Source organism: Arachis ipaensis, chromosome B2 (genome assembly GCF_059453495.1).
Source record: "Arachis ipaensis isolate K30076 ecotype BB chromosome B2, ASM5945349v1, whole genome shotgun sequence".
NCBI classification, from domain to species: Eukaryota; Viridiplantae; Streptophyta; class Magnoliopsida; order Fabales; family Fabaceae; genus Arachis; species Arachis ipaensis.
In genome coordinates, this window is record NC_142437.1 from 1,355,200 (window position 1) to 1,368,407 (window position 13,208).

At 30.1% G+C, this 13,208-nt stretch overlaps 3 protein-coding genes across 6 annotated transcripts; 1 reads left to right on the forward strand and 2 right to left on the reverse strand.

Annotated features, from left to right (window-relative positions):
- Positions 1-1,451: 1,451 nt before the first annotated feature.
- On the reverse strand, positions 1,452-2,612 carry LOC107621238 (uncharacterized). Its single transcript, XM_016323275.3, has 3 exons — positions 2,425-2,612; positions 2,249-2,310; positions 1,452-1,813 (listed from the first exon to the last, which is right to left on the reverse strand). The coding sequence occupies exons 1-3, from the start codon at positions 2,480-2,482 to the stop codon at positions 1,694-1,696; spliced, it is 240 nt and encodes a 79-aa protein (XP_016178761.1). The 5' UTR covers positions 2,483-2,612; the 3' UTR covers positions 1,452-1,693.
- A 4,364-nt stretch (positions 2,613-6,976) lies between these two features.
- Positions 6,977-12,957, reverse strand: LOC107621229 (uncharacterized). Of its 4 annotated transcripts, none has more exons than XM_088504499.1 (5): positions 12,361-12,957; positions 12,069-12,239; positions 11,842-11,973; positions 11,546-11,728; positions 6,977-7,441 (listed from the first exon to the last, which is right to left on the reverse strand). In XM_088504499.1, exons 2-5 carry the CDS (start codon positions 12,225-12,227, stop codon positions 7,433-7,435), a joined length of 483 nt encoding a protein of 160 aa, XP_088360625.1. In that variant the 5' UTR covers positions 12,228-12,239; positions 12,361-12,957; the 3' UTR covers positions 6,977-7,432. The 4 variants fall into 4 exon arrangements, with proteins under 4 accessions (XP_088360625.1, XP_088360622.1, XP_088360624.1 ...); XM_088504496.1 differs by lacking the exon at positions 6,977-7,441 and adding an exon at positions 10,847-11,075; XM_088504498.1 differs by lacking the exon at positions 6,977-7,441 and adding an exon at positions 10,847-11,079.
- On the forward strand, positions 7,142-7,751 carry LOC107621221 (uncharacterized). The gene is made up of 2 exons (XM_016323258.3): positions 7,142-7,422; positions 7,519-7,751. The coding sequence occupies exons 1-2, from the start codon at positions 7,142-7,144 to the stop codon at positions 7,583-7,585; spliced, it is 348 nt and encodes a 115-aa protein (XP_016178744.1). The 3' UTR covers positions 7,586-7,751.
- Positions 12,958-13,208: the final 251 nt, after the last annotated feature.

Consider the following 13,208-nt stretch of genomic DNA (forward strand, 5'->3'; position numbering starts at 1 on the left):
CTTTAAGGATCCAAAAAAGAGCATTATTGACATGTTAAAAATTAAAATTTCAATAGCATTAGATACATAACTAAACTTAAAATTGTTCCAATTTTAAATTCTTAAAAGTCATCTTTTTTGCCACTAATTATAGAACTCTTAAAGCTTTTAATATAAAGATTAGGTTGAAGAAACAATTTTCAAACTAAATGTACCACTGTATTTGACTTTAGACATTAAATCATAATTACTGTAATCTCCTTTTCATGTTAACTAAAAGAGTGACCAAATGTTAAAAAAAGGGTTTATAGATAAATTATGGTCCCACACTATTTTCGTACTAGAGGGATTTAAAGTAATCTCGAATACTATTTCGAATATAAATATAATTTCCCATCTACTAAAGTCAAATGAATCTTTATAAAGCAAGGTACCAAAAGAAAAATTTCCACAAGAAAGGGTAATACTCTTTTTTCCTTTTCGTTTTTTGAGATCAGCAGGTAAAGAGTAAAATCCTTTCTAATTTCTTCTCTTTTTTTTTTGTGGGCCGGGGTGGGGGGGGGGTGTTTCAGAAACATTCTTTCTAAGTTCTTTTTGTTTTGGTATTGAATTCTTTCTAATTTCTATTATGTTACCTTACCCCTTTTTTTTTTAATTTGGTGAGAGCTTTGCTAGTTGGGCCACCTATACTATACAATTTTGGGCTTATTTCTTCCAATCACACGGCATTTCGCCCCCTCCCCATCTCAAAGGTCTCGGATTCGAGTCCTACCAGCTGCAACCGAGAAGAAAAAATGGGTAAATATGTGAGGAGTGTGTGGGTGTGTACTGTGTACCTAGGATTGGGGGTTGTCCAATCCACCGACCCAAAAAAAAAAAAAAGGATGTGAAGAAATATTTTTACACAAAAACAGGATGTGAAAAACACTGCAATTTTCGGTTTTCTACCATTCTTAAGGATTTCAAACATTACTCACAAGCATTAGTCTCCCAAAATCTTTCTGAGATTCAGCATTACTCACAAGTCACTACCAATCATTTTTAACAGCACTTACATCAACAAACTCATTACCATTCTTAAGACATCGGAATCAAGGACAAGATGCAAATATTTGATGCTCAAGATGCACATATGCAGACTTAGATGGCATAGAAGGACATTAATAAATCAATTACACCTCACAAGATCCTATAATAATGAACTTCACTCAGTGCTAGTACTAAGTATATACCGCATCAAGTAAACAAAAAGCTTAGCTTTCTTCCTATCAACAACTAATTTATCCAACAAACACTATATAGGCTGCGTGTGACGACACGAGTGTAAATTGTCTTTTATCAATAATAAGATAAGATGAAAAGATAGATCTGTAAATTGTATAAAGTTCATAGATGATCAGAGGCAAAGTTACAGAGGAGAGACAACTACCACAACAAAGTTGAATATACGAGCATAATTTGTTATCAATGAATAGTAATATGTAAATGGAAATTCTTAGATTGTATTATAAAGTTCATAGATGGTGATTAGAGACAAAATTGTAGAAGAGAGACAACTATTACAATGAAATCAGTCTGCCTAATATACAGAGCTTGCAAGTCACAACCTTATGTGGAAAGCAGAAAAAAAAAGAAAGGATTATCGAACGTCAACAACTCTGTGATCCATCAAGGTTAAATACATCACCTAAAATCACAAAAATGAAGTCAAACCTCATTTATCAAGCTCCATTGCCTGTGTAGCTTTAGCTTTAGCTACTGCTGTCAACTTGGTCTTCAGCTTTCTCTTCCCCACTTGAAATCCACTTCCACCCTTCTTCTTGCCACCATCAACCTATAAATATTTCCCAACAGAATACCATTAATCCTTAATAGTTAACACACACACACCACAATAAATAGCCACACATGAGTTTAATTGCTATGCAATCACAATGTAAGAGAGTTTTATAAGCCAATTAGATGTTTGTGTTTGCATTAGTTATGAGATCATGGTAGTTGAGTCGAACACCTTTGCTAATGCAACAGTGGAATCACATAAAGAAAGCAAATTTGATGCAGTATCCTCACTTAACAAAACTTCATATCATAGTGGTAAGTAGGATAACCACTTTTCCACACTCACCAAAAAGAGAAAGAACCTTTTATATCAAATTATCAAAGTTGGAATCTATAAAGGTATAGTAAGCTCAAAACAAACATTCCTAACTTTCTTACACAAAAAATAGAAAATAAAAAAGGAATTGAGAAATTGAAAGGGGAAACTTACTTTCATCTTGTTTTTCTTTGCGTTGAGCTTCTGTTCTTTCTTCAGCTTCTCCTGCTTCTCTCCTGAAAGTGAATTTACCGCAACAACAGAACAATTAGAACACGAAAGCTTGAATTTTCAAAATTGGCAAAAAAGAATTGGGAAATTTTTGCAGAGGAGAGAGTGGCAGACAGTACTTTGGAGATCGAATTCGTACTGCTTCTTTCTCTTAGCGAGGTTGTTCTTCTTCGACATTTTCAATTGCTGATTGATGAACTCACAAATACAGAAGATTTGGGGAAAATTTTCGAGCCTCTAGGGTTAGGTATTTGATTACAGTGTGCGCTGAATCAGTTCGAGTTAAACCCTAATCCCACAGAAATCCTCAACTATATTATTAGAAGCCTTTTATTTTTCAGTTAATTACTTAATTTACATTTGGTCCTCTCAGTTTGCTCATTTCACATTTTCCTCCCCAAATTTGTTAATTATCATTTTCAGAGGCGCCGCAAAAAAGTATTTATCTGTTTATTAATTATTCTATTTTAATTTTGTAAGTTTATAAAATTATAACATTCTTTAATTTAAACTAAAACATAAAAATTAGATTTATATTTTTATTAATTTTAGATATTTATATTTTAAATTTATTAATTTACAATCATGAAAATGAAATGTCAATGTAATAAGTTATTCATATTTCACTAATTAAATATTTGTATGTATTTTACTGAATTAATAATGTACAAGCTCATGAAATATTTCGTATTTTTGAATAAAAAATAAAATAATAATTTTTTATATTTTAAAAGTTTGATTTTCATCCAATTTAAATTTAGTATAATTGTGATCTGAAAATATTTAAATTTCATTAAATTTAAGGATTAAATTAAAGTCTAAAAAATAAAACTAATGTATATTAAAATTAAGTCTAAGTTGAGACAAATCCAATTTTATTCGTACATTCCTAATAAGTTGATTAGTTGCTCAAGCAAGATGAGATTCCCGTCGTCACTACCCACTAAGATATATGAATTTTATTTATTTGATCAAAAGCCAAGGATATACTGGTCCTTGAGCAGTCCAAACAATAAATATAGAAACTAGACATGATTAAATAATTAATCGCCAGCTAATCCCTTCAGATTTCATAACAACAATTCGGCAAAGAAAAATGAAATAAAAAAGGAGGAATAAAAAAAATACTTCCGAATATTTTCAATGAGCTTATTAATTATTATTTTTTTTAAATAATAGAGTTCAATATAATAAGTGAAGCAAGAGTAACAATAAACAAACAAAAAAGTTTCAAAAAAAATTACAAAAAGACTCATTAATTATTTTTTGTGCTCTTCCTTTTTATAGTGTATTTCTAATTTTGTACTTATAGAAACATTTTCAACCACTCCACTCTTATTAAAACTCTGTCAAATCTATTGTAAGATCGCTAAGTATAAGTCCTCCAATAGGAGTGCACATGGCCCGGTCCGGCTCGAAGACCCGGCCCGGCCCCGAACACTTTAGGGGCTAATTTGGTGTGATTTCATTGGGTTTAGGGCCAGATAATGGTCTCAAAAATAGACCCAGTTATTATTTTGGGTCAGGTCCGGGTCATAGCTCGGGTCACCCGAAGTCAGCCCGGTGGCCCGGTCATCATACACAATTAATATTTTGTATTATTAGTGATGGATCATGGCTATTCTTATGTGAAATTTAAGTATTGTAAATCTTAATATTTTGTGTTATTAGTCATTATAAGACTATAAGTTAATGTTTTATGTTTAGAATGCATAAGACTTTAGACTAATGCATAATATTGTGTTATTTGTATTAATTTAAATATTTGGTGTTATTAGACAATATTAGTATTGATTGTAGTTATGCTTTAGTATTGATTGTGGTTATGCTTTAATTTTGAAGAAGGGTTGGTTCTTGTTATATTTTTCTAAGTGAATTTTACCATGTCAAATAATGGTTGGAGTCTTGGAAATTTGGATATTTTTACATGCTAGCTTATAAGAAGGTATCAACGTAATGTAATGTTAACGATCCGGTTTTCACCCGGTATAATTGTGGCCCGAAATTGTATTGGTTTTATCGGATTTAGGTCGGGTTCGGGTCTAATAAATAGACCCGGTGTATATTTTCGGGTCGGGTCTGGGTCACATCAAACCCGGCTTCACCCGACCCATGTGCACCCCTATCCTCCAGTTGCATATATTGTTGTATCAAATTCTTACTTAAACTCTGTTAATCTGAGAATATATTTTCTCCTCTTCACCAGCACAATCTCGTTGAAGTCTCCCATAGAGACGGACATAATCCTGCAATATAACTCAATTTGTCCCACTCAGCAAATTTCTCTTCTCTTGTATGAGCCCCATACACCAAAAAAACATTATTGAAATTATTTTTAATAAGACCCTTTCAACACATAACTAAAGCTTCCCTTTATGACAGCGACTCATTTTAAACATTATTTCATCCCAAATTAACACTAAACCACTTGAGGCACCATCCGATTCAACATATTTTCATCCCGCAATATCATTCCCCAAATTCTTATTACATCAAACTTCGTTACTTCTTGCCACTTAGTACTAAACAAGTCTAACATATTCATTATAATTTTTTTTTTGAGATTTATTATTATTATTAAGATTTAACTCATACATATCTTTAGAATATATATTAAGATAATTAATTAAAATACATTTTATAAAAAGTAAATATTTTTTATTTGTTTAATATGTTTGTTGTATATTTTGTTGAGTCAAGATTTAAATATTAATTCTTGTGATGATAAATATAATTAATGTTTCTTATTATGTGCATAACAATTATCAGATTGCTTTATGATAGAAAAGTTGCTACACATTGTAATCAAGTCAAAAAAGGAAGTTATTTTCAATTAAAGTTAATGGCTATCTCCTTAGTGAGTGCAACGAACGACTACTACAACAATTAGGGAAATGATTTATACATTAAAGGAAATTATCAACAAGCTCTATATATGATGATTTGTTCAAAGAAAAAGGCAATCAATTTGAACTGAACTAGATTCAATTCACAACCTTTGCTGATATAGTTTTCTTCTTTGATATTTAGTGTGTTTCCATTTTTATGTTGTCTATATTAAATTCTGATTGGGAGATATAGAAGATAAAAAAATATTCACTTAAGAGTTATTTTTATTTTTGTTTAAATGTTTGTCACGAGAATTGTTTTTTTTTTAGTTGGCACTTAGAGATTACTAAGTTTGGGATAATTTAAATGAGCGATAAAAATGTGAATAAAGGCAAACCAAGATATATTGTAAAAAAAAAATTAAAATTTTAGATATAAATATGGAAAATCTAATGATATAATATAATCGTAGCATCTTTTAGATTCGATTAAGTACATGTTTGGGCGCCATTATTTTGTTAAAAAAAGATCTTTTTTCAATGAAAAAAGATCTTTTTTTATTTTTTAACGTGTTTGGCAAATTTCTAGTAGTAAAAGTAAAAGCACTAGTAAAATCAAAAAAAGATCTTTTTTGAGAAGCTGTAATTTACATCTTTTTTTAAAAGATCTTTTTTCTTTAAAAAAAAAGATGTTTTTCATGTAATAAATAAACAAAAAAGTACTTTTATATTGTTATATCCAAACATAATTGATTGATAAAAAGACCTTTTTACATGAGATATCCAAACATAAAATTACTTTTACTTCTCTATAAGATCTTTTAAAAAAAGATAACTCGAAAAAAGATCTTTTTTTAAAAGCTCACCCAAACAAGCCCTAAGTCAATTAGAATCTTACTAAATCAATTATATATATAAAAAAATTGATTATTTTAAGTTAGAAATGAATGGATAGAGTTAATTTGTTGAATGGATAAGTAATAAAATTAATTGATTAATTCATTAGAAGAAAACCAAACTTTTGTCTCTTCATAAAATAACCGATTGTTTTAAAAGAAAAACTGTTTTCATTCACAAATCAATTGATTATTTGTAGGGTCGTTAAATGGGCTAGCCTAACCTATTTAGATTCGACCGTTTAAGTTCGCTTCAATTACGGGCTATAAATTTTTAGTTTGGACTGTTTATAGTCAGTTCAATGGGTTAAACGGATTCGCCTATTTATCTTTTTATTTTATTTTTTAAAAAATATTTGTGATACAAAATATTATTTTTATGTCAAAAACTTTAATCAAACAGTATTTTTTTAGTTGATGGGGCGTATTTTCGAGTCGAGTCAGGAGAAATATTGTCTAAAAGTGTTATTTAAAAAAATATATAAAAAAATTAAATGAGCCACCTGTTAAACTTGTAATTTTTTTCGAGTTAATCGAATTCAGCCCGTTTAGTCCGAAATTTAAATAGACTTAATTTTAAAGATAAAATCTACCCGTTAAACGGATAAATATACTGACATGATGGGTTTAGTCTATTTCAACAGGCCTAATTATTTGAATAATAATTTTTTTTTTGTGTAAATGGTGATTTCTCCAACTTCAAAAAAAACTCACACTTAACAATTAATATAACATAATTAGAGTCATTGCAACAAATTAATAAACACAGTAAAAAGAGATTTATAAACTATTACAATTATAAAAATTAAATAATTAAAAAAAATTAATGATAAATTATAAAATTATTAATATTAGGATTGAAAAGAAAAAGTTAAGATCCGAAACTAAAAATATTAATGTTAAAATTATAAAATAAAATAAATGATAAAATAATAATTCAAATAAATTAAAGATAAATTTTAAAATTAAGTGACTAGTTAATAAATAAAATTGAAAAACATGGTTTGTTACTTAAAAATAAAAGAGTTGTGCTAGTAACTAGGAGTGGAGCTATACAAGAGGAGATCGAGATTCGAGATTCGAGATTCGAGAGATCGTTGTTTGTTGCAGAGATGGAATCATCGTCACCACCAGAGAGCCGTAAGATCTATATGGAACTGTTGCAGAAGCTCCAATCTGAGCCATCTGAGGATGTTCCTCCTTCTCTCGAGTATTCCATGATTATGGATGAGTTGAGGAGAATAGATCGATACATGGAGGGGCAATTCAGATCCATTATCCGGGAACAAGCTCGCCAAAGGGATGCCATAGTTCGTGAGAAACCCCAATTTGAGCCATCTGATGAGTATGTTCCCAAGAGGCCCAAGTATGAACACTCAGCGGAGCCATCTGAGTGAGTTGCCCTAATTTACCTATCAATTGAATTCAATTTTCATAAAAGAATTATTTACAGTTATTTACAACTGATCATGGCTCTTTCCAATGATAGCACATTGAAAGCTCAAGAAGAAGCAGTTCAACCTCCACCTCCAGAGGATTCCATCATTCTACGTTGATATAATGCCATTTAATTAAACTCTTCTTTTGATTTACGTTGTTGCTTCCTTGTTTTTATAAATTGCTATATGTATAAGCACATTGTCACAATAAAACTGACTTCTTTAGGTCACCCTTGTGCCAGCAAATTGAAAGCATGTTAAACATTTCTGTTCAATTTTTTGCTACTGTTCTTGACAAAACGGAAACTAAGTTTGAAAATGGATCTTCATCCTCAACTTGGAACTTCTTGGGGTTCCAACTGGGATGATGGTGGTGTTGTGGACAAAGAGGAAAGACTATGATGAAGGTGATGTCATGGAAGAGACATGCAAAATGGAGGCAAAATTTGTGGAAGGCTCAGAGGAGGTGAGGAAGCAACTTCATTATTATTGCTATGTGTGTAACAAATAATCTTAAAGGTGGAATTGTTCCCATGGCATATCCTATATCTAAGAAGATATATTTCAAACATTCAAGGGCAATCTTGCAAATTTCATAAATAGATAATATCTATGGTGTGTGTTCACTGCCAAAGGGATTTGCCCAGCAATTTTGCTACATGTTTTAATCAATGTTTTGAAAATGACATGAATAACATTAAGCTTGAAAAGGAACAATTTGTTGCTTGTGTAAAGGAATTGGAGACTGAAGTGTCTCTGAGGCTTTTGGTTAAGGGTTCTACCGAGCAATTTCTCTTTGTTTTAATAATGCAAAAAGGGGAAAAAGAATTTAATTAAGGATTTTTTTCATGCTTTGATATATCACAATTAGATTTCTTTAATATAAAAAATAGTTGTTTTGAAAAATTGAGAGAATAAACATAAACATGGATATAAACATAATATGTTTTCTTAGATAAAGGAGGAACTAAGTATTAATTATCCTGTTATCATGTTAAGTTGCTTTTGCATTTGATATTGATTTTGTGATTGAAAAATCTGTTTTTCATATGCGCTTTTTCATTTAACAACACAAGTTAGATTAACTTTTATATATTGTAACATGTATGATGAAGATGATAAACTAATAAATCATAAATCATAAATGAATTATCATGGTTTATCATATATAAGTGAAAAATGAAAAGTGAAAACGGGTGATCAATATTTGATTCAATTATACTAGTAGTATATTACAGTGTTAAAAACTATAATGTTAACTTAGATTTTGGTACTTTATCTTTCCAGTAAAATTGATTCTTAATGTCAAGAGATACTCTTATATGAGTGGTTTTGTTTTTGTGAATATCGCATTAAAAAAAGTATAAAAAAGAATTTAATCTCATAATTAGCTAATTTTATTTCAGTTGGATAAATTAGAATATAAAAGAATTTAAAAATTAATAGTTTAAACTTAAAAAATTCCATTTAGTTTATATAAATATATATAATAACTTATTTTTGTTCCATCAATAATTTAGCATCATAAGAAACTCGTTAAAAGATGTATGTAGTAATTTGTTTATGTATATATACACCACTAATAAACTTTTTTTTTTTCTTTTGAAAGAAATATTAGGAAGACAGCTGTATAGATCCACGATTTTCAGCATATGTCCTTGAATCTTGTTGATTATCATACCAAAGGACACTATCAATGAAAATTATTTTCTCTAAAACTTGATTAGAATATTATCATTATTTGGAACCATAATAATCCTTGGGATTAATGCAATTCCTCCTATTTTAATCTCTGTAAGTATTTTGCATTCAACTAAGTGATTTTTAAATCTCCTAACCTATAGTCGTGTACCATTATATAAGTCATCTGACTGGTTTATGTTCCTAAATAACGTCACCAAAACACTAATATAAATTACAAAATAATATATTATATAAAATTTATAGTTATGTATGTATGGCTAAAAATATTATAAAAAAGAAATAAATACTTATAGTCAAAACTCTTAAGCTCTCTAAATTTTAATATAATAATAGATTGTCTATTTGAGTGATTTTGCATGTACTCAATGAATTATTTTGTAAATTTTTCTCCCAATGTGCATTTCAATTTAGGTACACTCTTATATCACATGAAGACAAAATAGTTAAAAACATAATAATGGTTAGAAATCTAAAAAACAAACTTAATAAAACTATCACAATTGTTTTAGTTTATCCCATCTCATCAAGTTCTAACACAAAACAAAAAAAAAAAAAAAACTTATAAATTTATTAAAAATCTCTAAATTTTAGTATAAATTAATGAAATCTCTATAAAATTCAATTATTAGATCACACATCATACACAAATCACAAAATACTAAAACATAAATTATACCCTAATCTAACCTTATTATTTATTCTAGTGGTAACTAACTCTATCCACTAAATTCCATTTTTTTCAAATCAACCTAATTGTTGTATGATTTAGTTACCACTAGACATACGTCATGTTTTACCATTGTTGTGATTTATGTATGATATGTGAACTAATCGAATTTAGTAGAGATTACATTAGTTTATGCAATAAAAAATATTATACTTAGTGAAAAAAATGTAGGTGAAATATTGTGTATTTATAAATAAGTTTTTTTTGTCGTTTTAGCCTTTCAAGCAAAAAATTTGATTAAACATAACAAATACATTTAATAATATCATGTCTCATGTTAAACTATTATAGGACCAGTACAACAATTTAATGTAAATTGTGATAGGATGAAAAGATTTACTGGTTTAAATTTAAAATACTTCACAAAATTAACAAATAATAAATAAATAATTTTTATAAATATTTTATTTTAATTCAAAATAATGCATTTTTGTAAGTAATTAATTTTTATACCATTTAAAATTTTTGAGGAAATAAACTCCATTCATGATAAAATTATAATAAAATTACTCTCATTTATAGAATAGAATGGTGACTTTTGTACAAAAAAAATCTTGTCCAAACAAAATAATCATCTTCAATTGCAATGAAAATAATTGACAATACATCACAAGACATATTGATTACCAATTTTTTCCATCTCCAACTTGAATTACAAATAGCAGAAGTAGAACAAATAATTAGAAATTCACAATTCAAATAAGAATCATTTATATATTGACCGAATGATCAATATATAATATTTATAGACCATGAAGAAGCTCAAAATTTTCAAAGTTGACAATTCGCAGCTAGTAAAACTTGTTGATGTTCAATTTTAGGGTCATTTATTTTATTGAAACAACATAGAACATTGTCAATTGATATTCTGAAAGAAAATTTTGAAGCACTTCTAAAACCACCATTCACAAATCGAAAATTATATTAATGGAGCTAAGTTAATGATAGAAGCTAGAACACTAACAAATTCCATAATATCTGTAAACAGTGCTCATCAGATGTCAGTTATATCTATCATTGTACTAATACACACTGCACTATTTCATGAGTATTGAAATTATATAACATCAGAGTTTTCCTTTGTGAAGAAACTATAAACACACAAATATAACATGAATCCAAACTCAGATTCCACAACTTAAGCCTGAGAAGTACCAACATCCTGAGATGTACCAACTTCCTAAGTAAATACATTAAAAGAGAATCTACATTAACTCCAATGCAAATAATCAATGAAAAAAATAGACTACCGCAACCACATGAAATATAAGGAGAAATGTTTAAATACAATACTCAATCAAAACTATGAAATACTTGAAGCCAATTATCAATATATATACAAGGAACATGAAGCTAAAATCAAATGAAATATCTTCATCTTGACAAGAAAAAAATAGATACAATATCATTAATAGTTTTGATGATTTATGATAGGCAGTAGCTATGATTACTCATGCAAGGAACTTAACAATCATAGATAATTATGAGTCACAGTATAAGCAAACCTTATGATAAAGTAATCACAAAGCAAAACCATACTATCAAAGTAAAAATGTATCCAAACACACAAACAACAAAGTCATAATTAGAATAAACAAATTAAAATGCCAAGATACACCCAAAATATGGATAAATGATGATGGTACCTGCGCATCACCAATCGCACAGAACTGGACTTTGAGTTTATCATTGATTGTTTGCCATACTCTGCTGTAAAAGGTTTGAGGTGCATCATCACCAGAGCGTGCATTGAAAATAATGTAAAACAGAAGGCCAGCAACAGCACAATCAATAACGCTGACAAGCTTATCAAACTCAAAATTCAACTTCTACATAGTAATAACAAGAATAAAAATAATCATTAGTGAATGAGATTATAGACATAAATAAGATTATGGACATAAATAAAACACAATAAAGCAAAAACAATCATAGACACAACATTTTGGCGATTGTAGATTCGCAAGCTTTTCTGAATCATATCCTTCACAAGTTTCTGACTATACTTATCAGTCATCGGATAGGGTCCAACTCCGCAACACATTCTACCTCCATCGTCAGGAGGAACGAATCTCTGTAAACAACATAAAGATAAAAAAACCCTAAAGAGTTAAATTATGAGATTATCAAAAAAAAAAAAAAAAAAGCGTGTGGTGAATTTAAAAGAACCTGAATGTTGAAGAACTGTCTAAAACATTCATGAATTTGTTCATCAGTGAGTATCTCTTTAGCCGGACGGTGTACAATAGAAGTTCCTTTCACCGTTTTCTTCGGTTTACCATCCCCATCATCCCTACCTCTTTTAGGTCCGACAGGAGCAGGAGCCATATCTCTCTCTAACTGTCAATTTCAGAATCAATCAATAAATAACAACGAAACAGGATAGAAGCACACGGAGTTTCAATTCAATGATGCACAAAATCAAACGTGTGAATCGGAGAAGAGAAGGCGGAGTACTTACGACAATCACCGGAGCGTATGATATGAACAAAGAGGTCGACGATTCTGATTCTGGTGAATTGGGGTTAGGGTTTTTATTAATTTTTTCCTGGTGCCTTCAACGTTGAATTCACGGAGGTAAGTGGTTTATTGGGCTTATACGTTGGCCTTTTTATTGGGCTGCTTGTTGGGTTTATTTTCATGATTTTTACTACTAGGTAGATCTTCTTGTAGGTTTATAATTGGTTCCGTTGTCCGGCGGCGCAGGAAGAGAGGGAACAAATCACTTCGTTCAGGCCGGGCGATAAGCGCGAAGCTTCATTGAAACTCGACGCGAAGTTTCAATGTCGGCAGGTTCGGACTTCAAGCGACAACGGTGATGCAGGATACGACGGCGTGGTGTACGAAAACAGAGGCGCAGGCGACGGCGGCAGGGAAGGCAAGTACCACGACACAGGGGTGGGCGAGGTTGCGGTCGACGACAGTGACGCAGGCGACGACAACGTGGCAGGCGAAGGCAATGAAATGGACGACGGTGGGGATACGGGCAGTAGCGCTTCACAAAGAGAAGAAGATCGCACCTTGAATCGCATGCTTCATACTTCATAGACAAATCCGTGTGTTTTAGAATCCGGGTCGAGTTGGATTTGGAGCTTCGCTCTCTTTGGATCTGGGCCGGCTTGGCGGTCCGGGTCTTGACAAAAAAAAATTGGTTCCGTTTCATTTTATTTAATATTTATAGCATCAACAAAAATTTGGTATATTCTTATATTAATGTATCTTTGATATATATAGTATTTAATTTTAACTGTAATAGTTAAAAGAAAAATAGTAATATACATATAGATTTAGTTAACATGTCTTCAGATT

Excerpts from the sequence above, each read along its gene's own strand:
- LOC107621238 (XM_016323275.3), bottom strand. The coding sequence starts at position 2,482 with ATGTCGAAGAAGAACAACCTCGCTAAGAGAAAGAAGCAGTACGAATTC. Across the intron at positions 2,311-2,424 it reads GTACGAATTCGATCTCCAAA|GAGAGAAGCAGGAGAAGCTG; the intron begins GTACTGTCTGCC and ends ATTCACTTTCAG. Across the intron at positions 1,814-2,248 it reads CAAAGAAAAACAAGATGAAA|GTTGATGGTGGCAAGAAGAA; the intron begins GTAAGTTTCCCC and ends AAATATTTATAG.
- LOC107621221 (XM_016323258.3), top strand. The coding sequence starts at position 7,142 with ATGGAATCATCGTCACCACCAGAGAGCCGTAAGATCTATATGGAACTG. Across the intron at positions 7,423-7,518 it reads CACTCAGCGGAGCCATCTGA|CACATTGAAAGCTCAAGAAG; the intron begins GTGAGTTGCCCT and ends TTCCAATGATAG.
- LOC107621229 (XM_088504496.1), bottom strand. The coding sequence starts at position 12,227 with ATGGCTCCTGCTCCTGTCGGACCTAAAAGAGGTAGGGATGATGGGGAT. Across the intron at positions 11,729-11,841 it reads GAATCTACAATCGCCAAAAT|AAGTTGAATTTTGAGTTTGA; the intron begins GTTGTGTCTATG and ends ATTACTATGTAG. Across the intron at positions 11,076-11,545 it reads GTGCGATTGGTGATGCGCAG|TTGGTACATCTCAGGATGTT; the intron begins GTACCATCATCA and ends TTACTTAGGAAG.